Source organism: Notolepis coatsorum (assembly GCF_963971535.1).
Source record: "Notolepis coatsorum genome assembly, chromosome: 16".
Taxonomy (NCBI): Eukaryota; Metazoa; Chordata; class Actinopteri; order Aulopiformes; family Paralepididae; genus Notolepis; species Notolepis coatsorum.
Genome location: NC_140180.1, coordinates 59,299,795 through 59,325,380, shown reverse-complemented (window position 1 = coordinate 59,325,380; position 25,586 = coordinate 59,299,795). Strand labels below are relative to the sequence as shown.

The 25,586-nt window shown below is 43.4% G+C and overlaps 2 protein-coding genes across 2 annotated transcripts in view; both read left to right on the top strand.

The window, feature by feature from the left end:
• Nucleotides 1-9,038: 9,038 nt before the first annotated feature.
• Nucleotides 9,039-13,172, top strand: LOC311242974 (uncharacterized protein; the record flags this gene model as incomplete). The annotated part of the gene is made up of 4 exons (XM_084332038.1): nucleotides 9,039-9,671; nucleotides 10,352-10,473; nucleotides 11,297-11,352; nucleotides 12,011-13,172. 4 exons carry the CDS (start codon nucleotides 9,039-9,041, stop codon nucleotides 12,358-12,360), a joined length of 1,161 nt encoding a protein of 386 aa, XP_084188164.1. The 3' UTR covers nucleotides 12,361-13,172.
• Nucleotides 13,173-16,191: 3,019 nt separating this feature from the next.
• The window catches only part of LOC311243159 (atlastin-3-like), a 33,387-nt gene continuing 23,992 nt past the window's right edge, over nucleotides 16,192-25,586 (top strand). Inside the window, exons 1-3 of the mRNA XM_084332273.1 lie at nucleotides 16,192-16,313; nucleotides 17,470-17,691; nucleotides 19,143-19,277. Coding sequence (XP_084188399.1) covers nucleotides 16,224-16,313; nucleotides 17,470-17,691; nucleotides 19,143-19,277 — 447 coding nt within the window. The 5' untranslated portion in view covers nucleotides 16,192-16,223. The remainder of the gene's footprint in view (nucleotides 16,314-17,469; nucleotides 17,692-19,142; nucleotides 19,278-25,586) is intronic.

Genomic DNA, 25,586 nt, shown 5'->3' with positions numbered 1-25,586 from the left:
ACATCTGTAAACAACCAGCCCCCACATCGCGGGCTTTCACACAGAGGAAAACAGACGCCAGCAGAGGACAAAGGATCACCCCCTCCCCACTCACGGCACAAACACCAACAACGCCCCCCCTCCCCCCACCACAGGACAGGACACAAATGAACGGTTACCTCCAGTGTGACGACATCAATCAGATTACCAACAAAAATGGACTTCATATATTCCACCTAAATACAAACAGCCTGAGACCTAAACTGGCTGAAATCAAACAATTGTTTTTAAACGGGAAGGCAAACGTATTGTGTTTCACAGAAACAAAACTAGACTCCTCTGTACAGGATCCAGAGATTGAAATAGAAAACTACTCAATAGTCAGGAGGGATAGAAACCAGTATGGAGGTGGCGTCTGTGTGTATATACACAAAGATACCAAATTCATCAACCGTACTGACCTTAACCATGACGAAATTGAAACTGTTTGGATTGAAATCTTATTAGATAGGGCGAAACCAGTACTAGTAGGCACAATCTATAGACCGCCAGAACAGAGTGGCTTCTATGACACACTTGATGGGTGTTTAGCTGGGGTGGAGGGGGTAGGAACAATTCTTATTGGGGACTGGAACACGGATATGCTGCATAAAGCAGCACCCGTCTTCAAGGCGTCAGTATATTTTCTGATCTGCACCGTTTCAGTCAGCTAATCACCCAACCCACAAGGGTATGTGATTCGACACAAACCACCATTGACCTCATTTTGACCTCTGACAAGTCCATGATCTCCACTAAAGGGGTGATAGCATGCGGGTTAAGTGATCATTATATGATTTTCTGTACCCGCAAAAAGCTAAAACAGAAGGCCGGCTGTCACAAAACAGTCACATCTAGAGACCTCAAAACTTACTCTAGAGAGGCCTTTAACCTAGAACTGGGGAGCTTGGACTGGTCAGATGAACTCAGTGGTACACAGGTTGAAGAAACATGGCTTGGATTCAAAACCAAATTCACAACAATACTCAACAACATGGCACCCCTAAGAACCACCAGGGTTAAAAATTGCGCTGAGCCATGGATGCACACTGAAATACTGGCCGCTATGAAAACCAGAGACAAAAAATGCTCTGAACTTCATAAAAGTCAGACAAAGCTTTCCAAAAGTAAGTAAGTAAGTAAGTATTTATAAAGCACCTTTCATACATGTCATGTAGCTCAAAGTGCTGTACACAAACATAGGCATATATAACGATAAAAGCAATAAAGTCACAGTGATCAGTTAAGATCAATGTTTAAAAAAAAATAATAATAATAATAACGTAAAAATGAAAACGGTCATTTGCGGACCAGTTTGGGAGAACAGGTCTGCACAAACATGTCCGTTCAGTAGCAACCGGAAGTAGGAAATGCACTAAACCAATGCACTTGTACAGTAGGTAGCAATGTTGGCTCTCATAACGTTAGTGTAGTTACGTTTTTATTAGTGGTCGCCTATTGTGTGCGTATGTACCCGTTCCCTCATCTAAAGAGTTGGGTCCATAAGGCTTTTCCAAGCCTTATGGATCCATAAGGCTTATCCAAGCCATAGCGTCTTTGTGTTATGTCTCATAACGTTAGCCAGTTAGGAAGTAGGAAATGCACTAAACCAATGCACTTGTACTTGTTTAGCAGCAACTGGAAGTAGGAAGTGCACTAGACCAATAACTAGTAGGTAGCAACGTTAGCTCTCATAACGTGCACTAAACCAATGCTAAACCAATATCTAGTAGGTAACAACGTTAGCTCTCATAACGTGCACTAAACCAATGCACTTGTACTTGTTTAGCAGCAACCGGAAGTAGGAAGTGCACTAAACCAATGCACTTGTACAGTACGTAGCAACGTTGGCTCTCATAACGTGCACTAAACCAATGCTAAACCAATATCTAGTAGGTAACAACGTTAGCTCTCATAACGTGCACTAAACCAATGCACTTGTACTTGTTTAGCAGCAACCGGAAGTAGGAAGTGCACTAAACCAATGCACTTGTACAGTACGTAGCAACGTTGGCTCTCATAACGTCAGCTAGCCAGCAGCTCCGGGTACAGCAGGTAGCAACGTTAGCTCTCATAACGTTAGCCAGTTAGCAGCTCCGGGTACTAAAAATAAAGCATCACATTAATAAGACAACAGTAATAAAAGTACGGCAATAGGCAGAGTACAGTAAAATAACATTTCAGTAAAAGATCAATACATAAAAAATAAAAACATTTCAATAAGATACTTGCTCTCCCTAAGGCATGGTACACTATTTGTAAGCTAGACTGTATAGGTACGTTTTTAATTTTCCTTTAAAAATGTGTATGGAGCTGGCGTTTCTGATGTGTGTTGGTAGTGTGTTCCATAGTTTTGTGGCATAGTTGGCAAATGCCATACTTCCTATCCTCTTTTGGTTTCTGGGTGTGTCTATTAAACCTGTAGTCGATGACCGTAGCGTTCTTGAGGGCAGATAACTAACTAGGGAATTTGCTATGTATTTTGGGCCTTGCTCATTAAGAGCTTTATATGTCAGGAAAAGGACCTTAAAATCAATTCTATGAGTTATTGGAAGCCAGTGCAGAGTGGCTAGGACTGGAGTGATATGTTCTCTTCTCTTTGTATGAGTTAGTAATCGAGCTGCAGAGTTTTGGATAAGCTGAAGCTTCCCAATGGTTGCTTTGGGAAGACCAGTGAACAGTGCATTACAATAGTCAAGCCGGCTTGAGACAAAAGCATGAATCAGTGTCTCTGCATCCTTTTTATTTACGAAAGGTCTTACTTTCGCTATGTTTCTTAGGTGGAAGAATGACGTTTTCATGGCCTTATTAATGAGACTTAAAGGTCAGGTCTGAGTCCAAGATGACACCTAGGCTTGTAACCTCAGTCTTTACATAGGCTGACAGACTCCCCAGATTTTCATACAGCACTTCCCTTTTCGCTTTTGGGCCGATCAATAGGATTTCGGTCTTGCTTTCGTTTAATTTTAGGAAGTTATTGTTCATCCACTTGTTTATTGCTAACAGACAGTTTGTAATGGACTGTATGGCTGTAGTGTTATTTGGTTCTGCGGAGATATATAGTTGTGTATCATCAGCATAACTATGGAAGCATACATTGTGGTCTCGAATGATGTCCCCGAGGTGCAGCATATATAGTGAGAAGAGTAATGGACCAAGGCAGCTTCCTTGTGCAACTCCAAAGTTGCTGTCATGTTTCTCGGATACATTGTCTCCAAGCTTAACATAGAACCTTCTCCCCTTAATGTATGTTATGAGCCAATTTAGTACATGATCGGAAAAGCCAACCAGTCTTTCAAGACGACTGATCAGGATATTATGGTCAATCGTATCGAACGCTGCACTAAGGTCCAATAGGACAAGAATTGAGACTTTGCCAGCATCGGAGTTTAGCCTGAGGTCGCTAACTATTTTAGTAAGGGCAGTTTCAGCGCTGTGATTTGTTCTGAAACCTGATTGTAATTCCTCCATGATGTTATTATCTTTGAGAAAGGAGTTTATTTGTACTGAAACTATCTTTTCTAATATCTTGCTGATAAATGGAAGGTTCGATATTGGCCTATAGCTTTTTAGTTCATTTACATCTAAGTTTGTTTTCTTTAGTAGTGGTTTTACTACAGCCGTTTTAAATGCATCTGGAAAAGTGCCTGTTTGAAGCGACATATTTATGATTTCAAGGACATGAAAAGCTCAAACAGTGAACTCCAAGCCCACGTGGTTGAACTAAAAATTCAAAGAAACAGACTAAGAAATGACAAACACCATGATCAAAACCGCAAAAAGAAATTTCATCAATGACAAAACTGAGGAAAACAAAAACAAACCATGTGAACTTTGGAAATTACTCTAATCAACTAGGCTGCAGTAAAAAACGTAAAACCAGATTCTCAAACATAAACATAAAGACGGACAACACGCTCATCACAGACCAGCTGGATGTAGCCAATTACTTAAACATCTTCTTCACAAACATAGCCACAACACTGGTAAACAAACTACCCTCCCACTCAGGGCATTATGGGGTAGAACACATAGTAGCATACTACAAAAACCTAGGGGTCCACAAAGACGACTTCAAACTTGAATGGTAACAACCGATGAGGTACTAAAAAAATTGAGCGCCCTCCAACCTAACAAGGCCACTGGCCATGACAACATCCCCTCTAAATTCCTCAGACTCAGCAGCCGTCATCACACACATAATAAACCTCTCTATAAAACAGGGACACGTCCCCAAGGACTTCAAAATTGCGAGAGTGACCCCTCTGCACAAAAAGGGCAGCAAACTAGACCCAGGCAACTACCGCCCTGTTTCTATTCTTACCTCCATCTCGAAAGTCATGGAGAAAATAGTCTACGAACAGGTCGAAAAGTACCTGGCGGAAAAAAATCTAATCTACGAATTCCAATCTGGCTTCAGAACGTCCCACTCCACTGACGCATGCCTCCTCTATTTGAACGACCACATCAAACAAGAGGTGGACGCGGGCAAATACTGCGGCATGGTCATGCTGGACCTACAAAAGGCCTTCGACACTGTCAATCACTCGATTCTGATGGACAAGCTAAAAGCAACTGGTTTTGATAGTTTATCAGTGAGCTGGATGCAATCCTACCTGGAGGGGAGAGAACAGATGGTAGAGGTAAACGGTACTCTATCCCCCCCCCCCCCTCACAGTGAGCTGTGGTGTTCCACAAGGAAGCATACTAGGACCGCTACTGTTCCTAATTTATGCAAATGACATGTCGTCAGCCTGTGACTGCAACTTGTTCCTGTTTGCGGACGACTCTGCCCTGCTGGTCTCTGACAAGAACAAGTTGCAGGTTGAAAAAACCCTTGGCTCGGAACTAGGCAAAATCTGCATATGGCTCGCTGATAACAAACTATCATTACACATGGGCAAAACGGAGTCCATTCTCTTCGGTTCAAATAACAAACTCAGCAAGACCGACGGCTTCTCAGTTACAGTGGGTGACAATATTGTCACAAGGAAAGACGTAATTACCTACCTGGGTTCCATCCTAGAGGCAAATCTTTCCTGTGTCAAAATGGCATCCAATGTAATAAAAAAAAGTCAACCAACGAACTAGATTCTTGTACCGGATCTCCTCTCTGGTAAACAAGAATACCCTGAAGACTCTGGCAGGAGCACTCATTCAAGGGTACTACGACTATGCATGCACCTCATGGTACCAAAGCACCTCAAAGGCGCTAAAAACAAGATTACAAACATCACAAAACAAACTGGTCAGACTACTACTTGACCTTACCCCCAGAACCCACCTCACCCCTGCCCACTTTGACAACCTAGGATGGCTTAGAGTAGACGACAGAGTACAGCAACTTGCAATGGGCCTGGTCTACACGATACACTATATGACTAAGGTACCCATGTACATGTCAAAATACTTCCCAAAGGTCAGTGAATACCACAACCACTACACCAGAGGAAGCTCAACAAATCATGTTAAACCCAGATTCGGCTCAAACAAGGGACTAAACACGTTTCGCAATTATGCCACATCAATGTGGAACGCCCTACCCAAAGCTGTAAAGGAATCCCTACCCACATTCAAAACCGCTCTTAAAGAGCACCTACGGGAGGCTGCAATTCGAAAACTGGCCACTGTAAATGCCCAAACCCCCCACCACCTCCTAATAGACAGTCTCCTCCCCACCGCATGTATATATTCCATCCCCGCCGTATGTATATTTCTCTCCCACCCACCCACCCCCTCCAAATGTACAGTCTCCACCCCACCGTATGTATATTTCTCTCCCACCCACCCACCCCCTCCAAATGTACAGTCTCCACCCCACCGTATGTATATTTCTCTCCCACCCACCCACCCCCTCCTAATGTACAGTCCCCTCCCCATCATATGTATATACTCTGTCAGGATCTATGGGTAACAGTACTGTATATTTGAATACCGTTTATGTCACAAATGTATCAGTACTAAATACCTGTATGTCCCTATGCCATAAATGTCATGTATGTTGTGTATGTCATAAATGTCTATGAATTGAAAATGGGGGACCCTGATGTAAACGAGACAAACGTCTTTCTCAGGTCTGCATCCCCTTAACAATTATGTGTATTGAACCGTACTGTATTGTACCCATTCTGCAATCTGTTAAATAAAGTTTTCATTAATTCATTCAGACCCACTCCAAGCTCCTGCAGGGTCATCAAAACGAAGCAGACTATTCCCACCCCCTCCTAATGTACAGTCGTCTCCTCCCCATCATATGTATATATTCTGTTAGGATCTATGGGTAACAGTACTGTATATTTGCATATCTTATGTCACAAATGTAACAGTACTATACCTGTATGTCATGCATGTCCCTATGCCATAAATGTCATGATGATGACATGATTTCAAAACCTCTCTCAAGGGACACCTACGGGAGACTGCAATTCAAAACTGGCCCCTGTAAATATCCTAACCCAACCCCCTCCAATGTACAGTCATTTACCTAGTATGGTTTTGTCAATAGTCCAATGTACAATTTTGTTTGTTTGTACAGTATCTCCCCCCCCCCCCCCTCAATGTACAGTTTTGCTTGTTTATACAGTGTGTCTCCCCCCCCCCCCCCAACCACCTCTAATGTAAATTACCCAGTATGGTTGTCAATATCCCAATGTACCCAACCCCCCCCACCCAACCTCCTCCAATGTACAGTTTCTACGTCAAATGTATATACTCCCTTTTCTTGACTCCTTCTGTATCACAAACAGTACTGTATTTGCAAATCTGGTATGTCATAAATGTATAGATGTAGCAGTACTGACTATCTGTATGTCATGTATGTCATATATGTCCTGATTAATTGAAAATGGGGGACCCTGATGTAAACAAGACGAAAGTCTTTCTCTGGTCTGCATCCCCTTAACAATTGTGTGTATTGAGCTGTACTGTATTGTACCCATTCTGCAATCTGTTAATAAAGTTTTCAATCAATCATGTCATGTAGGCCTAGGCTATGTTGTGTATGTCATAAATGTCACTGAGTTGAAAATGGGGGACCCTGATAAACAAGACAAACGTCTTTCTCTGGTCTGCATCCCCTTAACAATTGTGTGTATTGAGCCGTAGCCTGTATTGTACCCATTCTGCAATCTGTTAAATAAAGTTTTCATTCATTCATTCATTCATTCATTCAGTCCTTGCTCCACAATGGTGGAACGAACTCCCCACCACAGTCAGCCAGTCAGGACATCTGAAACCAAGCTAATTTTCCTGTCGACTAAAAACACACGTCTTCAAACAATATCTGAAGAAAGAAAAAAAAACATACGAACCCTTTTTACTATTATGTACCCTAACACTACGCTACTATTCTTATACTACTAACTATCTATCTTGCTAGTATATCTACTATGCACTCGGTGTGTAATTCTCAAGCTTGATATTATTTGATGAGCAATGCCACTATGCCACTGACCCTTAGCTGCCAGAGATGTACCCCTCCTGGTCACAATCTGTAAGTCGTTTTGGATAAAAGCATCAGCTAAATGACTAAATTGTAAAATTGTAAATTGATGAGCAGGAAGCTGGAGCATGTGCAGTAGTTTGGTACTATATCTCCGGTTTGACCATATACAGAGTTGGCACATCTAATTATGTAGTAAAGCAACTATTCTATACAAAATTCATAGAGACCCAGAGTGGAATTCCCCTTCAAATATAATACTTTAGTAAAAAAAAAAAAAAAAAAAAAAGGTATTACCGATATGTGCGTTTATTTGGCATGATCTCATTAGACTGCCAGAAGCTTTAAACTTTATCATGAGAAACATATAGCTATTGCTTTATTTGTGTGCATTTGATCAAAGACTCGCCCAAAGGATATGGAAATGTGGCGCGGGAGCGCGCTATGGGCGCGCGACATGCAAAGCGTTGTTTTGGTTTCCAGGGAAACGTTGGACGGGGATAGAACGCGAGGAGTCAGGAATTCGACACGGACGCTTCTTTCAGAATATTGGCATTTAACTTTTAAATGAAAGACTTTGAAGAATGTACGGATTTACATTTAGACCTGCATACATCGTTGTTTGGTAACTTGGTAAGCAATCGATGCATTGTATTCTGTCTAGAGAAGGTAACTTAGCTATCACCGCTGAGGGGTTAACTTTACCTGACAAAAGCAAAAGGCGGCTTGCATGCATGACTAAATGTAACTTTATATTCTACCGCCATTTTACTGCTAGCTTGTGCTATGAGCAGCATTGTTAAGAGAGCCATGTGCCATGATGTTCAAACATTTCACGCGCCTGTTGTGACATGACATTCATTTGAAATCTGCTGACAATAAAGACAAATGTATAGATGTAGCAGTACTGTCTATCTGTATGTCATGTATGTCATATATGTTACGATGAATTGAAAATGGGGGACCCTGATGTAAACAAGACGAAAGTCTTTCTCTGGTCTGCATCCCCTTAACAATTGTATGTATTGAGCTGTACTGTACTGTACCCATTCTGCAATCTGTTAATAAAGTTTTCAATCAATCAATTCAATCAATCAAACCTTTACACATACACTGGCAAACGTCCTTGTCCCAGGTCGGACTTGCACCTGCCCCATGACTATTTGATTTAAACCATTTGCCGCACTTCATAAGAATGAGAGTGAGGCGTTTTGTTTTGTCAGGAGATGCATTCATCATGCAGTGGACTTTATCCAGAGATGTTCCTATATCGAGTGCGCTTAGGGGGGGTGATTCGGGTGAAGGATGGCTAACATTTAACTGAATCAAGCTTGAGTAGATCCACGTTTGGTCAGCAACTCAGCAGCATGCTGTTTTAATGTTAAACCTAATGAGGATGGATCTGGAATTTAGACCCTGTTCGCTTCTGCAAACGATGTTAAGGTCTGTTTTTGGTGTGATCGTTTAAGAACATTTCAGTCACTATTTAGCCTGTTTATTATCCTAATTCTCATATGTTTCTTGTATTTTTCTTAACAGGCCAGCAGCTGAATGACACTAGAAGTCTACTGCTGGCGAGATGGACTCTCACACAGTGCCACAGCTCTCCCCTTCTTCTCCCTGTCCTACCACCCTTTGTGGGTCCTTGCCCGTCTCTTCCTCTCCTCTGCAGACCTCCTTAGATGTCCACCTTTCTCTCCCACTTTCTCCCCTCTCTTTCCCTCCATCCCCCATGTCACTTTCTCCAACGGCCTCTGAATCCATCCACTCTGCCTCTCAGCCTCTCTCCCCTCTTTCACACGGCTTGCCTTCTCAGTGCCTTGAGAGGCAAGACGCATACTGCCTCAGTTCCGGAAACGCATCTGACCAAGATGACTTGACCTGCCTCAACTGGCTCCATCAAAGGGGCAACTTACTACCGCTGCAGCCTCTGCCTAAGATGGGCGCACTGCCCCAGCTAGAAACACAGTCCACAGTACCTACCCAGCTTCTCCCTTCCCCCTCATCCAAGCCCCCATACTCCTTCAGTAGTCTGATCTTCATGGCCATAGAGGATTCCCCAGACAAGAGGCTTCCGGTCAAAGGCATCTACGAGTGGATTGTGAACAGCTTCCCCTACTACAGGACGGCTTCCGGTGGCTGGAGGAACTCCGTTCGACACAACCTGTCTCTGAGCAAGAGCTTCCGGCGTATTCAGAGGGACAAGAGCCAGGTAGGGTTCATAATGTTAATGATGTTTGCTTGGCATGTTGCACAGTTACTCCACATTAGTTTTGCTGTGTTTTATAGTCCCGTCTAAATGAATAGCCTGCATTTTTTTGAGAATCTGATTAGTCCTTTCAGTCATCCTCAAAAGCAATTGAACAATATATATTTTTTTATATGTATCTATTTATAATGTTTTTATTGGAAGTATATTAGTATTTGTTAGCATCATGTTAAACATACTATTGGAAGTCAATGGGGCACATGACGCGTTCCAGATCTGTTGCTGTTAAAGTAATATCCATGCACCCCATTGACTTTGTCCCCTGTTGACTTCCAGGCATGCCTGGTCTGAAAAACCAAAACCCTGGTGAAGTGTTTTTTGGACTGAGGTGGAGCTGCAGTTTGTGACAAATGCGACAGAATAAAAAAAAAATAAAAGAAAAAAGTGAACTATCCGTATCATAATTCTGCCATTCCATTATTTCTATTATCTTTTCTGCCAGTACCTCCCATCCCCCCTCACCCATGCTGCGCCTGCTATGACACCTGAATTTCCCCAAGGGGATTAATAAAGGAACGCTTGACTTGACTGCAAATGATTGAATAGTTTAGTTATTATTAGTTATGCTCAAAGTCAGTATATGTTGTTTTAATGTTCCAGGTTGTGATTTCTGTGTGTTACAGTCGGTGGGGAAGGGCTCACTCTGGTGCGTGTGCCCAGGGTATCGGCCTGCTCTCCTTGAGGTCCTCAGGAAGACTCATTATTACCACAGAACTAACAGCAGTCTGTTGAACAAGCCTGCATTGTGAGTATAAACACACAGTTAATGTTTGTGGTTTCACTGGTAAGGCCATCTATGTTCTTGAGAGTTTATATTATGTGGTGGTTAGCCATTGGGTGTGTTAATATGTTCATTTTCTGGGCAGCTCTCCAATCAGTGCAATAAAAACATGAAGTAGGCTGCTTCACTGCTTTGAAAATATTTAAGCTACACAGGAGCTCTGCATGAATAGTTTGAGTGGATTTTGAGCACCACTCAGAATGCTTAAGACAATCTAATATTGATTTATTTTTTAAGTTATTGACATGTGAAATTTGCTGTGCATTCATGTTCCCAAGAGGAATAAACCTACTGATGTTGGTGACCCCATGACCTTTCTTGTAGCGCCACCATCAAGCCAAACTTTCAGTACGTTAGTGAGATATCTAAAAGAATATAGGCTGGATTGCCATGAGATTTGCTGTGCACATTCATGATCCATAGAGGGCGAAAACCTATTGATTTAGATGATCCCATGATCTTTCCTCTAGCACCACCATCAGGCCAAACTAAAATGTTATGGCCTGATTGCCATACAATTTGAACATTCAGCCCTCCAAGAAGAAGAAACCTATTGGTTTTAGTTACCCCATGCTGTTTCCTCTAGGGCCAGTCAGGTCAAACGGTACATTTCACTTCACACATCATCAGCCCTGTCCAACCATCGGATACTCATTTAAAAACAGACATAGACAGACGGACAATGTTTAAAGGGGAACTATTTTACTATTTCTATCCCTTAGTCTTGTTCCAAAATGGACTAATTAAATAACAGTCTTATTTTCCTGTGTTGCTGTGTGTGGAGCAGGTTGGAAGGAGCTGATTATGGCGTGTCTATGTCATGTGACTCTGTGGAAATCTCAGGTTAGTCCTTTACTCACTGAGTACTTTTGTCTGAAGTGTGCCATTTAATTAGTAAAACTATTTGTTTCAGTGGCTTTTTCAAACACTTAACAACACAATTAATAGGATATGAATTTCATCTAATATATCTTGGCAGTACTGTAACAAAGTTATATTTGACACCTTTATTACTACTAGATTGTCCCTCTCTCTACGTCTCTATTCTCAGAATGCAACATGGTTCATGTGTTTGTGTTCTGTTGTCTTGGCAACAACCTTCTGTTACCTTGGCAACTTGACTCCCAGCAATAGGCTGGCTAGACTCTTTTATGTTCTTTTTTCTTTTCTTTTTGCACTTATGGGCTGTATGGGAAGGAGAACATTCTGAGAACATTAATACAACATTATAGTAGCTACAGTAGCTACTTCATATAACAACAATATAATTGGGTATAGCAGTAGGTACTTCATATAACAATATTATAATTGGGTATAGCAGTAGGTACTTCATATAACAACATTATAACTTGGTATAGCAGTAGCTACTTTATATAACAACATTATAACTTGGTATAGCAGTAGCTACTTTATATGACATAAACTGCATGTTTCACAACCCACATTCTGTGTGACACGGTATCGATTCGAATAGAAAATTCTAGTTTATTTTTTTTTACAGATTCTCTTTCTCAAAGCCTCCTACTGTCCTCTCCCTCACCCCAAGCCCTGACTTCAGACAATCCCACTTTCTCCGAAAACCCAACTTGTCCTTTGACCCCTGATCACGAGGAGCTCATCACCATGGAGTCGGTGGAATACCAGGAGGAGATGTGCGAGGAGATGGAGAAAGACCCCTTGTCAGACAGCGGGTACATAGAGTTACACTACTATCAGTATCACCAGTACCAGTATCTGGTCCTGCCAGGCGACACCGAACTGGACCTTGAGACCGTGGAGATCCTCCAGCTCGACGCAGAGGCCCAAGAGGCCGCTGGCTCTCTGCTGGACCTGGCAGGGGGTGGGCATTGATGTTAGATCTGACTAAAACACACTGATCTAGTTGTGCACTGGAGTGGAAGTAAATGGTGCTGATGGACTGATACTGAGATTCACCTTTTACAGCGTAAGTGATTGGGGTGGGGGTGGGTTGATTCTATGTTTGGCTGATATGCTGCTGTGTTGTTGGCATGATTGACACTGCCCTAGAGTTTTTATGTTGATGTTCTTGTCTGATGCACTAACAAGATTATAGACCACGCTCCTTTACCTGCATTTACCCTCATTCTGAAATCAGGGGCACTTAATGAAGAATCTCAACTGATATACAGCACATCTTATTGTAGATGAGAACACAAGCCAGAGTGAAACTCATTATGCCCGGAACTGCTCTTACTTTTCCTTCGAAGATTTGATGATTTCAAATGAGGGGTTATGGTGTTTGATCAATGGCTTGTGATTTCCTGTGATGTTTTTAAGGTAAATTATTTTATCATTCCACAGTGATGTTTTCAAGAGTCGAGTCTTTTGAAAGTCTTGTTCCGAGTGTGATATCATGCTATTTAAGTGATGAGTACCTTCAGTTTTTTGTGGAAACTAAATCACTGCAAGTCTATGAATATGATTATGCAAGCACATTTGTCAAGATTCAGGACCTGATGATTTGTAAGTTGAGAGATAATACAATATAAACTCACTGCCATTTAATCTGCTCCTCAAATTCAGGGTATAAGACATTTATGAATTCATATCTGCTTGTGAATTGTTAGGCCTACCTTCAGAGGTTTTAGATTTTGTAATCTGTTAAGTCTACATGTATGTTTATTCTTATGAAAATTATTTGTTTGATATCAGAGGAAGACATTTACTCATAGTTTTTCACTAGTTTCTTAACAATAAAGCCTCAATTTACAGATCTACAGTTTGGCTTTTTTTATGGAACGCTGTGCTGGTAGGGTGGCAGTAGAGTCACACCCATTGCTAAAACATTAGAGGGCGTGTGGCGCGTGCACAACAAGGTCTGGGCACAGCAACAAAAAATAAAGCAGCTTCATAACCAGACACTGTTGGGACTGCATTCCACTGTCTAAACAGTAGGCTGTGACGTACAGTATTCTTATAACGTTTTTTTGCCATTTATTATGGCACAATGCCACAGCTGATTGATTGATTGATTGAAAACTTTATTAACAGATTGCAGAATGGGTACAATACACTACGGCTCAACACACAATTGATAAGGGGATGCAGACCAGAGAAAGACTTTCGTCTTGTTTACATCTGAGCTGTACTGTACTGTACCCATTCTGCAATCTGTTAATAAACGTTTCAATCAATGAATGAATGAATGAATGAAAACTTTATTAACAGATTGCAGAATGGGTACAGTGCAGTACAGCTCAATACATACAATTGTTAAGGGGATGCAGACCAGAGAAAGACTTTCGTCTTGTTTACACCAGGGTCCCCCATTTCCAATTCATCGTAACATATATGACATACATGACATACAGATAGACAGTACTGCTACATCTATACATTTATGACATACCAGATTTGCAATTACAGTACTGTATTTGTGATACAAAAAGAGTCCAGAAAGAAAAGAGTATATACATTAGGCGTAGAAACTGTACATTGGATTGGGTAGGTGGGGGTGGGACTGTACATTGGAGGTGGTTGGGGGGGGGGGGGGGGGGTAGGAGTGGGGGGGGGGGTGTTGGGTAGGAGTGGGGGGGGGGGGGGGGGGGTTGGGTAGGAGGGGTGGGTGGGGGACACTGTATAACTGTACAAACAACACTGTACATTGGATTATGGGACTGTACATTGGACTGTACATTGGAGGTGGTTGGGTGGGTGGGGGGGGGGGGTGGGTAGGAGGGGGGGGGGGGGACACTGTACAACTGTACAAACAACACTGTACATTGGATTATTGACAAGACCATACTTGGTAATTTACTGTACATTGGCGGGGGTTGTGTTCGGACATTTACAGGGGCCAGTTTCGAGTTGCAGTCTCCCTTAGGTGTTTTTTGAGAGTGTTTTTGAAAGTGGGTAGTGATTCACATTCCTTTACAGCTTTGGGTAGGGCGTTCCACATTGATGTGGCATAATTGCGAAACGTGTTTAGTCCCTTGTTTGAGCCGAATCTGGGTTTAACATGATTTGTGGAGCTCCCTCTGGTGTTGTGATCGTGGTATTCACTGACCTTTGGGAAGTATTTAGTCATGTACATGGGTACCTTGGTCGTGTAGTGTATCTTGTAGACCAGGCCCATTGCAAGTTGCTGTACTCTGTCGTCTACTCTAAGCCATCCTAGGTTGTCAAAGTGGGCAGGGGTGAGGTGGGTTCTAGGAGTAAGGTCAAGCAGTAGTCTGACCAGTTTGTTTTGAGATGTTTGTAATTTTGTTTTTAGCGCCTTTGAGGTGCTTTGGTACCATGAGGTGCAAGCATAGTCGTAGTACCCTTGAATGAGTGCTCCTGCTAGAGTCTTCAGGGTATTCTTGTTTACCAGTGAGGAGATCCGGTACAAGAAACGAGTTCGTTGGTTGACTTTTTTTATTACATTGGATGCCATTTTGTCACAGGAAAGATTTGCCTCTAGGATGGAACCCAGGTAGGTAATATCTTCTTTCCTTGTGACAATATTGTCACCCACTGTAACTGAGAAGCCGTCGGTCTTGCTGAGTTTGTTATTTGAACCGAAGAGAATGGACTCTGTTTTGCCCATGTGTAATGATAGTTTGTTATCAGCGAGCCATATGCAGATTTTGCTTAGTTCTGAGCTGAGGGTTTTTTCAACCTGTAATTTGTTCTTGTCAGAGACCAGCAGGGCTGAGTCGTCCGCAAACAGGAACAAGTTGCAGTCACAAGCTGACGACATGTCATTTGCATAAATTAGGAACAGTAGCGGACCTAGTATGCTTCCTTGTGGAACACCACAGTTTACTGTGAGGGGGGGGGATAGGGTACCGTTTACCTCCACCATCTGCTCTCTCCCCTCCAGGTAGGATTGCATCCAGCTCACTGATAGACTATCAAAACCAATTGCTTTTAGCTTGTCAATCAGAATGGTGTGATTGACAGTGTCGAAGGCCTTTTGTAGGTCCAGCATGACCATGCCGCAGTATTTGCCCGCGTCCACCTCTTGTTTGATGTGGTCGTTTAAATAGAGAAGGCATGTGTCAGTGGAGTGGGATGTTCTGAAGCCAGATTGGAATTCGTAGATTAGATTTTTTTCCGCAAAGTATTTTTCGACCTGTTCGTATACAATTTTTTCCATGACTTTCGAGATGGAGGTAAGGATAGAAACAGGGCGGTAGTTGCCTGGGTCTAATTTACTGCCTTTTTTGTGCAGAGGGGTCACTCTCGCAATTTTGAAGTCCTTGGGGACGTGTCCCTGTTTTATAGAGAGGTTTATTATGTGTGTGATGACTGGGGTGATGGCGGCTGCTGAGTCTCTGAGGAATTTGGAGGGGATGTTGTCATGGCCAGTGGCCTTGTTAGGTTGGAGGGCGCTCAGTTTTTTGAGTACCTCATCTGTTGTTACCATTTCCAGTTTGAAGTCGTCAATCAATCAATCAATCAATCGGTCCATATCTCAGTCGGCATTAAGGAATAGGCTCCCTGCCGCGCGCATGGACTGCTGACCAATCCTAGTGCTGGGAATACTGCACAGGGCGTAGCTTACCCAGAACTGCGGTGGGTCCATAATAAACGCGAAAGCCTACATTTCCCATTACTTGAAATAGTCATTGGCATTTTGGGAAATGTAGTCCAGAGACTGGCCACAACAACAAGCAATACTGGATATTGAAACTACAATACCCATACAGCATGTAAAGGCGGAAATGTTCGATTTTCGTAGTGGAAAAAGTTTTCATGGGTTTGTTTTCATGCCAATAGACGCAGTATATTCCAGTCCTGCCTTTCTTCTTCGACTCGTATGCTTTCGTGGTGAAGCCATCTGTTTTAGGATACCAAAGGTAACTGGCTATTTGGCGTTGTGAAATATTTGTAACGTTAGCTAACCATAATAGCTTTAGTTTGTAAAACGCACGTCAATTTACGTTAGTTTGACAGCACGATTACCACAGACAGATGTTTACCATCTAACGTGAATTTAACGTCAATAAACGCGGTAGCTTTTAACTTCTTTCTTTTAGAACATGTGAAACACCCATGCTAACTGTTAGCTATTCAGTCTATTAAACGACGCAGAAAACCATTGATCGCCTGGCTTTAAAGGACTAAATAACATTCTGTCTTTAGACGCTAAAACGTATCCGACGTGGCATCGTTGTCGTACATTAACTGAGGCAGAGCGTCTTGTACAGTAGACTGACATTAATCATATTTAAATCGTTGTATTTCGTCTCCCATTAGCCTATCCCTAACCTTTATACATACTTTTGCCGTCCTCGTTAATGCCTAACTTTGGGTAATTCAATCTGGTAAGTTTAGCCAGCACGTTATTTTTCACAGCCAGCAGGTTGAAGGTAATTTCTTGATTTTACATGGTCTAATTAGCAATGTGTCCACCCAATGTAAATGTAGATTTACTTCAGAGTCCATGTCCACACCTCTGATTCAATGAACAGAAATGCATGGTATGCATGCTACTTACAACTTGTTGAACATGTAGACTGCCACACCTAGATGGTCACCAGACACAATTGCAGTTGATTTGGTTGTTATTGGTGAAAGAAAAACGAGCGCTTGGGGTATTAACTAAAATAACTAGTATTATGGATAATTTCCCCTCTGACAAGCGCCTCCCTGTCTTGCTCATTACGGGTAGGGACATTAACAATGATGCCCATTGAAAGAGCAAAAAGGAATCTGTGGTTGAGAGCATGCTGTACCCACTGGCTGGGGGCAATGTCACACATCACCCAAAGGCAGCAACACAGCTAAACAATGTCTCTGATTAAAGGTTCTTCAAACATATAATCATGTCTGGTCATGGGTGTGTGGGATTGTGTTCAGATCTTTAAATGTTCTGTCCGCTTTTCTTCTGGCTTGCTTTATGCCATGCATGCCTAATTTACAGTATATTTAATCCATATGTGTCTTGGTCAACTTGAGTATCTTTGTATTCACAGTTAATTTATCCATATATGTTTTGTTTGACATACACAGGGACCAGTACCTCTAACTATGGGGAGTGAACCTGGCCCAGTCCAAATTGTTACAGTGTGCAAGGAGGAGCATTCCTTTGCTTTGGACATAGAGGCTTTGGGACGTGTTCTGTTGGCCCCTGAGGTCCGGGACAAGCATGTGGTTGTTCTCTCAGTGGCTGGAGCCTTCCGGAAGGGAAAGAGCTTCATTCTTGATTTCATGCTGCGTTACATGTACAGGAAGGTGAGTTGCACTGTGATAGTCAATCACTCAATCAACCAATCACCTGACCTTCTTGTTAAAGGATCAATAGGTGGATGCAGATTTTTGGTAACATTTTAGATCTCTTATTTCTTGAGTGGTACTAAAAAAAAAAGAGAAAAAAAAAGATGTTAGACACCGAAATGAAAACAAAATCTGTCGTTCCGGTAAGGGGCAGGAGCTAAAACAATGACGTCCAATCAAACAAACAACCAAGTCAAATGATTGGAATGACCAAGTTGTCTTATCAAACCCTCTAGTGACATGCACACTTGTTATGCGTATAACAGTTGCATGCTTACACAAGGCCTGCTGCTAACACATAGCTGCCTGCTAGCTACCTAGTGGCTCGTGGCTTTGGAGGCATCCTGATGCGTTCTGATTGGGAATGGCATTACCCAAAATCAATTCACCTATTGCTCCTTTAATTAAGAGGCCTAGGTATCAAATGCTCCCGTTTTAGTATATTAATGTAAACTTCAGCTGCTCTCTCCACTCATGGAATGGCAGATTTCTTGAATCAGAATCAGAAATGTCTTTATTTATTTAAGTAAGCTTGCACATACAAGGAATTTGTCTTTGTCTTTTGGTGCATCAACATTAACAGACAATTAAAGTAGAATAAAATAAAATGGAATATATAAACTAAAGTACAATACAAATATAATATAATATAGGACACTTGTGCAGGATTGTAGTAGGGTATACACTAAATTAGAATAAAAATACAGTGCAATTGTGCCAAAAAATCCTAGTTTCCCCAATATTTATCATAGCATATACAATTATCAATATTTGAACTGCAAGTTGGATTGTGCAGAGTGTTTCAGAAAGCATACAAATGCGGGCGGCTACGTGGTGCAGTGGGCAAGGCGCTCACCACGAATACTGGAGACTGGGCTCGAACAGGTTCGCCTCCCTGTTCGAGCCCAGCGCTCCACATTGCTTTCAGTTTAGCTGGTCGTCCGCACTAATACACATTGGCAGTATTAGGGGGAGGGAAACTGATGGGTGGGGATAGCGACTCCTACAGGTCGGTTGGTGCGCCTGCGCAGTAGAATCAGGAAGCGACGGGGGCGGGGCCCCTCCAAAGCCCAGACCCCTGACGTTGAAAGATCGAGCCGCGCAGGTGGAAAGATGCGACTGCTGTTACCTCGAGTATCGGAGGGGACTTGTGCTATGTATGACTTAGTCCACATAGCAGCCGGCTTGTGGGAGGCAAGAAACAGCGTGCAAAGACAGGGGAGGGTTGAATTGGATGCTACGAAAAAATTGGGATGGGAGAAAAATAGAAAATGGGAGAAAAAGTGGATAAAAAAAAAAAAAGCATACAAATGCACGTGTGATGATTTTTAAATGACTTGAGTTTGTATTTCGGTGCAGGTCAATGAAATATTTGGACCACATAACCCAGTCCTAATGTATTTCCTCAGGATGAAGATGACTGGCTCGGTGGGGAGGACGAGCCCCTGACTGGGTTTGCCTGGAGGGGGGGCTCAGAACCAGAGACAACAGGCATCCAGCTGTGGAGTGAGGTGTTCCTGGTGCAGAAGAGTGATGGAACGGAGGTACTCACACATTCACTGAGAATTTCTTTGTTGATCTGATGTTCTGGGTTGGTGTTTGTAATCATAACCTACTGGTCATGTGGACAATGGAAGGAAGGGAGTTTGGTGTGTAAGACTTGGAGGCTGATACTTCCTCTGTTAAAAAGACTAAACAAAAAAAGCCATTCCCCACACTACTCAACTCCTTCTACGCTCGGTTTGGTGTAGACAGTGTCGCCGCTAGCTCTCTGGCTAGTGACGTCACTGGCGCCCCGGCTGTTGTGGAGGGGGGGGGGGGGGCAACCGCGGGGGGGCGGGGATGCACTCTCGTTGTCGGAACACAGTGTGAGAAGAGCATTTATGCAGGTGAACACCAGGAAGGCTGCTGGCCCAGATGGTATAACAGGACGCATACTTAAGTCCTGTGCCAACCAGCTAGCCCGTGTTCACCGCTATATTTAATCAATCCCTGGCGGAGTCAGTGGTCCCTGCCTGCTTCAAGATGTCTACCATCATCCCTGTACCGAAGAAACCCTCCCCAACATGTCTCAACGACTACAGACCGGTGGCACTCACCTCTGTGGTCATGAAATGTTTCGAGAGGCTGGTCAAGGACCACATTTGTGCCTCCCTCCCCAGTGATATGGACCCTATGCAATTTGCATACAGGACAAACAGGTCCACTGACGACGCGGTCTCCCAGGTACTGCACAGCACCCTCTCTCACCTTGACCGCCAGAAGGGGGGCTATGTGAGACTGTTGTTCATTGACTACAGCTCAGCGTTCAACAGCATAGTCCCCACCAGACTGGTGGACAAGCTGATCGAGCTGGGTCTGAGCTCCGCCCTGAGCGCCTGGGTACTGGACTTTCTGAGTGAAAGACCCCAGGCGGTCAGGGTGGGGGGTCAGACCTCCAACACCATCACCCTGAGCATCGGGTCCCCCCAGGGCTGTGTTCTGAGCCCCCTGCTGTACTCACTCTACACACACGATTGTGTGGCCAAGTTCAGCTCCAACTCCATAGTGAAGTTCGCAGACGACACGTGGTGGTGGGGCTGATCTCGGACAACGACGAGAAGGCCTACCGGGAGGAGGTTGAGGTACTGGAACGCTGGTGCCAGGACAACAGCCTGCTCCTGAACATTGGTAAAACCAAGGAGCTGATCGTGGATTATAGGAGAGGACAGCAGGAGACACGCACACCACTGAGGATAAACGGGGCTACCGTGGACAGGGTGAGCAGCTTTAAGTACCTGGGGGTCCACATCTCAGAGGATCTGACATGGTCAACACACATAGACTCAGTCTTAAAAAAGGCGAAGCAGCGCCTCTACCACCTGAGACAGTTAAGGAAGTTCAGAGTATCTGGGAAGATACTCCAGTCCTTCTACTCCGGAGCTGTAGAGAGCATCTTGACTGGAAACATCACTGCCTGGTATGGAAACAGCACGGCACAGGACAAGAAGGCCCTACAGAGAGTGGTGTGCTCAGCCGAGCGTACCACGGGTATTGCACTACCACCCCTGCAGGTTCTATACAACAAGAGGTGCAAATCCAGAGCCTGCAGAATAATGAAAGACCCACACCACCCCAACAACAGCCTGTTCATGCTGCTGAGGTCAGGCAGACACCTGCGAACCCCAGCTACTAGGACAGAGAGGCTTCGGCTCAGCTTCTTCCCCCAGGCCATCAGAGCCTTGAACACTGAACTCTCCACACTCAAGCACACATGAGCACACACATGATACACACACTGTACACGCTCACACACTAGCAGCCACTTTAACATGAGCAAGCACACATTCATGCTGCACACGCCCACACTTATGGCCACTAAGGAAAGGTCACTTTAAGAATAGTATAGTATAACCTGAGACTGTATAAAATAGCAATGTACAGAAAGACACAGTGCCTCATCCCCACAGGACCTAGCATGTCCTCCATGCTCTGTAAATAACGTATGTACAAATACCGATATGCCCTACTATGTTACTGTTTATTGCACAATGTTGTTTTATTGGATTCTATTATATGTTGTTACTACTGTATTGCACATCGTTGCGGGCAAGACCACCCGCATTTCATTGTATACTTGTATGCCGTGACAAATAAAACTCTTGACTTGACTTGATTCATTTGACAGTTCTGTAACAGTAATATCTGTTATTATAGCATGACAAGTTAGTTGCCATGTGACTGAATGATGCTGTCTCCTCCCTCAACAACCCACCATTGTGCCCAAGTGCCCCTTGAGCAAGGCACTTAACTCCCAACTGCTCCAGTGGAGCAGTCTGACCAACAGTGTCACACTGTAGTTGTACTGGGCAGCTTCCAGGTGTGAATGTGTGGAACTGTGAGAGTAAAGCAGGGCGTTTCTGAAAAATAGCATATTTACTTAGTTAGCTAATTGAGTAAATAATAAACTTAGCTCAGTAAATAAACGTAATAAAAACAAACAAACCGTTTGTCAGGCACCCACTGATGCCATTAAATCAGGGTGCATTTTACAAGACCAGAATACAAATAACCAATATGCATCAAGACAAAAAAAAGGCTACCATTGGTCAATTGCCCCCAAATACGACTTTAAAGACATGTTTTATTAGGTATTATAGTAGTATGTCCTACTGTAGAAGATGACATATTAGCATGACATCTCATTTAGTAATGGCAATACTGAACGACTGCGCGCTTGTCGAGAGCCATTCGCGCAGTCGTTCATGACTCATGGTGTCATGCCAGTAAACGACATGCTTACTAAACTAGACATTTGATGTTGGAATGAGTGCCACCATAAGGCCAGCCACTGACTTGTTTTTAGTTGGTATGAGTGCCACCATAAGGCCAGCCACTGATGTGTTTTTAGTTAGTATGAGTGCCACCATAAGGCCAGCCGCTGACATGTTTTTAGTTATTATGCAGGCCACCATAAGCTCAGGTGACTCAGAATTTCACCTGCCTGCTTGCTATTGTAAGGGAAACATACAGTATTTGTCAAGTTTAGTGGAAATCGGACAGTGTGCTCACTAAGAAACAAATCACTTACTGTTCCAAATTCAACATTTTGATTGGATCTGGAGGTCATATGGTTTGGTCTATTAATTAACTAAATAACACATTTGAAAATCTTAGTCCCCAGATTCCACACGGCAACTTTGGTGAGAATTGGGTGAACAGGCTAGGGGAAAGTAGGGAGGGGAAACGATGGCAAATTTGGTCCTTATGGCAAATCGGTTTCAGTTTATTTTCTTGACTGTATGACTAATGGTTCAGGAGATACTCATTTTGAACGTTTGGCCTGATGGTGCTAGAGAAAAGGTCATGGGGTCACTAAAATCAAAATGGATCATGAATGGGAACCACACATTTGAAAGGATTTCAATGAACGCTATTTGAGTTCACAAATAGGATCTGTCGCAGTCAGGGTGAATCCATAATGGCTTATAATATAAGATGTTATATAAATAGAACCAGATATAATTAGAACCAACTAATCCACCTGGACCCGGAGGTTCTTGCCAACTACAGGCCAATTTCGAACCTTTCCTTCCTGTCCAAGGTTTTGGAAAAGGTAGTTGCCTCCCAGCTCCAGGACCACCTTAAAAATAACACCCTGTTCGAGAAGTTCCAGTGAGGCTTTCGCTCATCCCACAGCACGGAAACAGCTCTGCTCAGGGTGACGAATGACCTTCTAATGACCGCTGACGCAGGATCACCATCACTTCTCATCCTCCTCGATCTGACAGCAGCGTTTGACACTGTGGACCACACCATCCTCCTGGAGCGCCTCCACAACACTGTTGGACTGTCGGACCATGCACTGCAGTGGTTCCAGTCCTACCTCTTAGGCAGGACTGAATATGTCTCACTGGGAGGACACAAGTCTAGGCTGCTCGATGTCACCTGTGGTGTTCCGCAGGGGTTGTTTCTTGGTCCCATCCTATTCATCACCTACATGCTCCCCCTCGGTCGTGTCATCGGCAGACATGGAATGTCCTTCCACTGTTATGCCGATGACACACCACTCTACATAAAAACTGCCCCAAACCCCTCTGCAGCTCTGTCATGCCTCACCACCTGTCTTGAGGAGATAAAGGCATGGATGAACAGCAACTTCCTCCAACTAAACAGAAAAAAAACCAAGGCACTTCTCATTGGCACCCCTCACCAGGTTCAGTCTTCATCCATATCCCATCTTACCTTTGACGACCAGGTCATCCCCCTCTCCCCCTCAGTCACAAATCTGGGGGTTCGATTAGACCCCCACCTGACCTTCAACATCCACATAAAACACCTCTGCAAGACCTCATGCTATCACCTAAAAAATATATCGAAACTCCGTCCCACTTTAACCCTGTCAGACGCAGAGAAGCTTGTCCATGCCTTTGTCTCCTCAAGACTGAACTACTGTAATGGACTCGTCATCGGGATTCCTGGCAAGATCATCCAAAAGCTGCAATACATCCAGAACAGCGCTGCCAGGATCCTGATGAGAGTCCGTAAACAAGATTACATAACCCCCATCCTCCACTCACTACATTGGCTCCCCTTCTCATCCCGGATCAATTACAAAATCCTGATGCTCACCATAACTGCATAAACGGACACGGACCCCTCTACCTTCAGGAACTCATCACTCCACAATCCTCCACCCGTACCCTCAGATCTGCAGGTAGCCTGCTCCTTCGGGTCCCCAATACCCGGCTCTGCACCATGGGTGACCGAGCCTTCTGCACGGCTGCACCACGCCTGTGGAACAGCCTCTCCATCCAGCTGAGGGCACCACAGAGCCTGGACTCTTTTAACACTTTGGTTGCCACTGGTTAACATGGTAAAACATGGTTGAATACCAGCACCCACTTCAATGATAGCGTTGTGAATGCATAATCTATGTCTTAAATTATGGCTGTGTCTAATCTGCCCGTCGCTTATCAATGACTTATTTGCAGTCAACATTGTCGAAACGGATTGTTTTTTAATCGGTTCATTTCCGTTTTATAGCATTTTGAAAAGCCCTCGTTTTCTTGAAAGTTTCAGGAAAATATAAAGATTCCGTGATAAACGGCATTTACTGGAATATTCTGGAATACACAAAAAAACGTTGTAATTTTTTCGGCCTATTTATGAATAGTTTTCAAATAAACGCTAGATTATCGATAGTATGTGTACTTATGCACGCTAGAGAAGCGATCTGAAAAATCTATTCTCATTTCCTGATCAGCGCGCGCACACACACACACACACACACACACACACACACACACACGGGGCAAACGCTGATATAGGTGAAAACAGATCCGATTACCCCAAGACTGGTAAAATAGATTCCTTACCTCATATCAGCTGTTGTTTTAAATGTTCTGTTTATACTATGTTTTTAACTATGTTCTATTTTTATCTTGTTTTTATTCTGTACTTGAATTTTTTACTAATTTTTTAATTTAACTGTTTTAACCCTGTAGCACTTTAGGATCCCAGCGAACAAAAAGTGCAATACAAATTCAATTTATTATCCATCTGAAAATACCATAATCATGAAATGCAATGAACAGCTTGAATTTTTATTGGGAAGCCCCGTTGTAGCTGAGGGGTACAATTCCCTGACTGTATTGTTAGATATGATATTTAATACCACTACCTCATGTACTTTAACTTCTGGCCACCCAGTACAAGATATAAGTATGATGAACACTTTCCCACCTGATGAAACGAACCAACACAAATGGACCAAATCGAATATTTAATACAGCAAAGGGTGTACACAATATTCACTTAATTACATTTATGATTTGAAATGTTAAGTATGCACTTTTATGGCAAATGAGTATTCGTAGGTAAATCAACATTGAATGTCCAATCTCTGGTTGCGCAGGGAGTAAGTATACAACCTGGAATATTTAGGAAACGATAGCGATAGTACTTAAATAATTATAGCTGGATACACTAAGGGGGGGGGGGGGGGGGTCCCGCTGGTTGTAAGACAGTAGGAGGGGGGGGTTAGAGAAGTCGCTGGCGGTATCCCATCTGGCCGACGGTGTCTTGGGAGAATCCAAAGTCTTAGACCCAGTGCCCACAGAACCTGGGGCCGTAGACGAACACAGCTGGACCCTCTGTGGAACGGTATCTGCCGGTCCACAACGGAGAGACGTGGTGCGACCTCACGTGTAGAGCGCCGCCTCACCTGTAGTCCTCTCCGGGGGGTAATTCCAACACTCGACAGTGTTGCCCTTTATCCATGGAATAATCAAAGCACATAAAGCATAATCCAAGAGCCGTGGAAGGCTCGCCGTCGTCGGGTAGAGTAATCCAATATACAGGTCCAGTCGCTC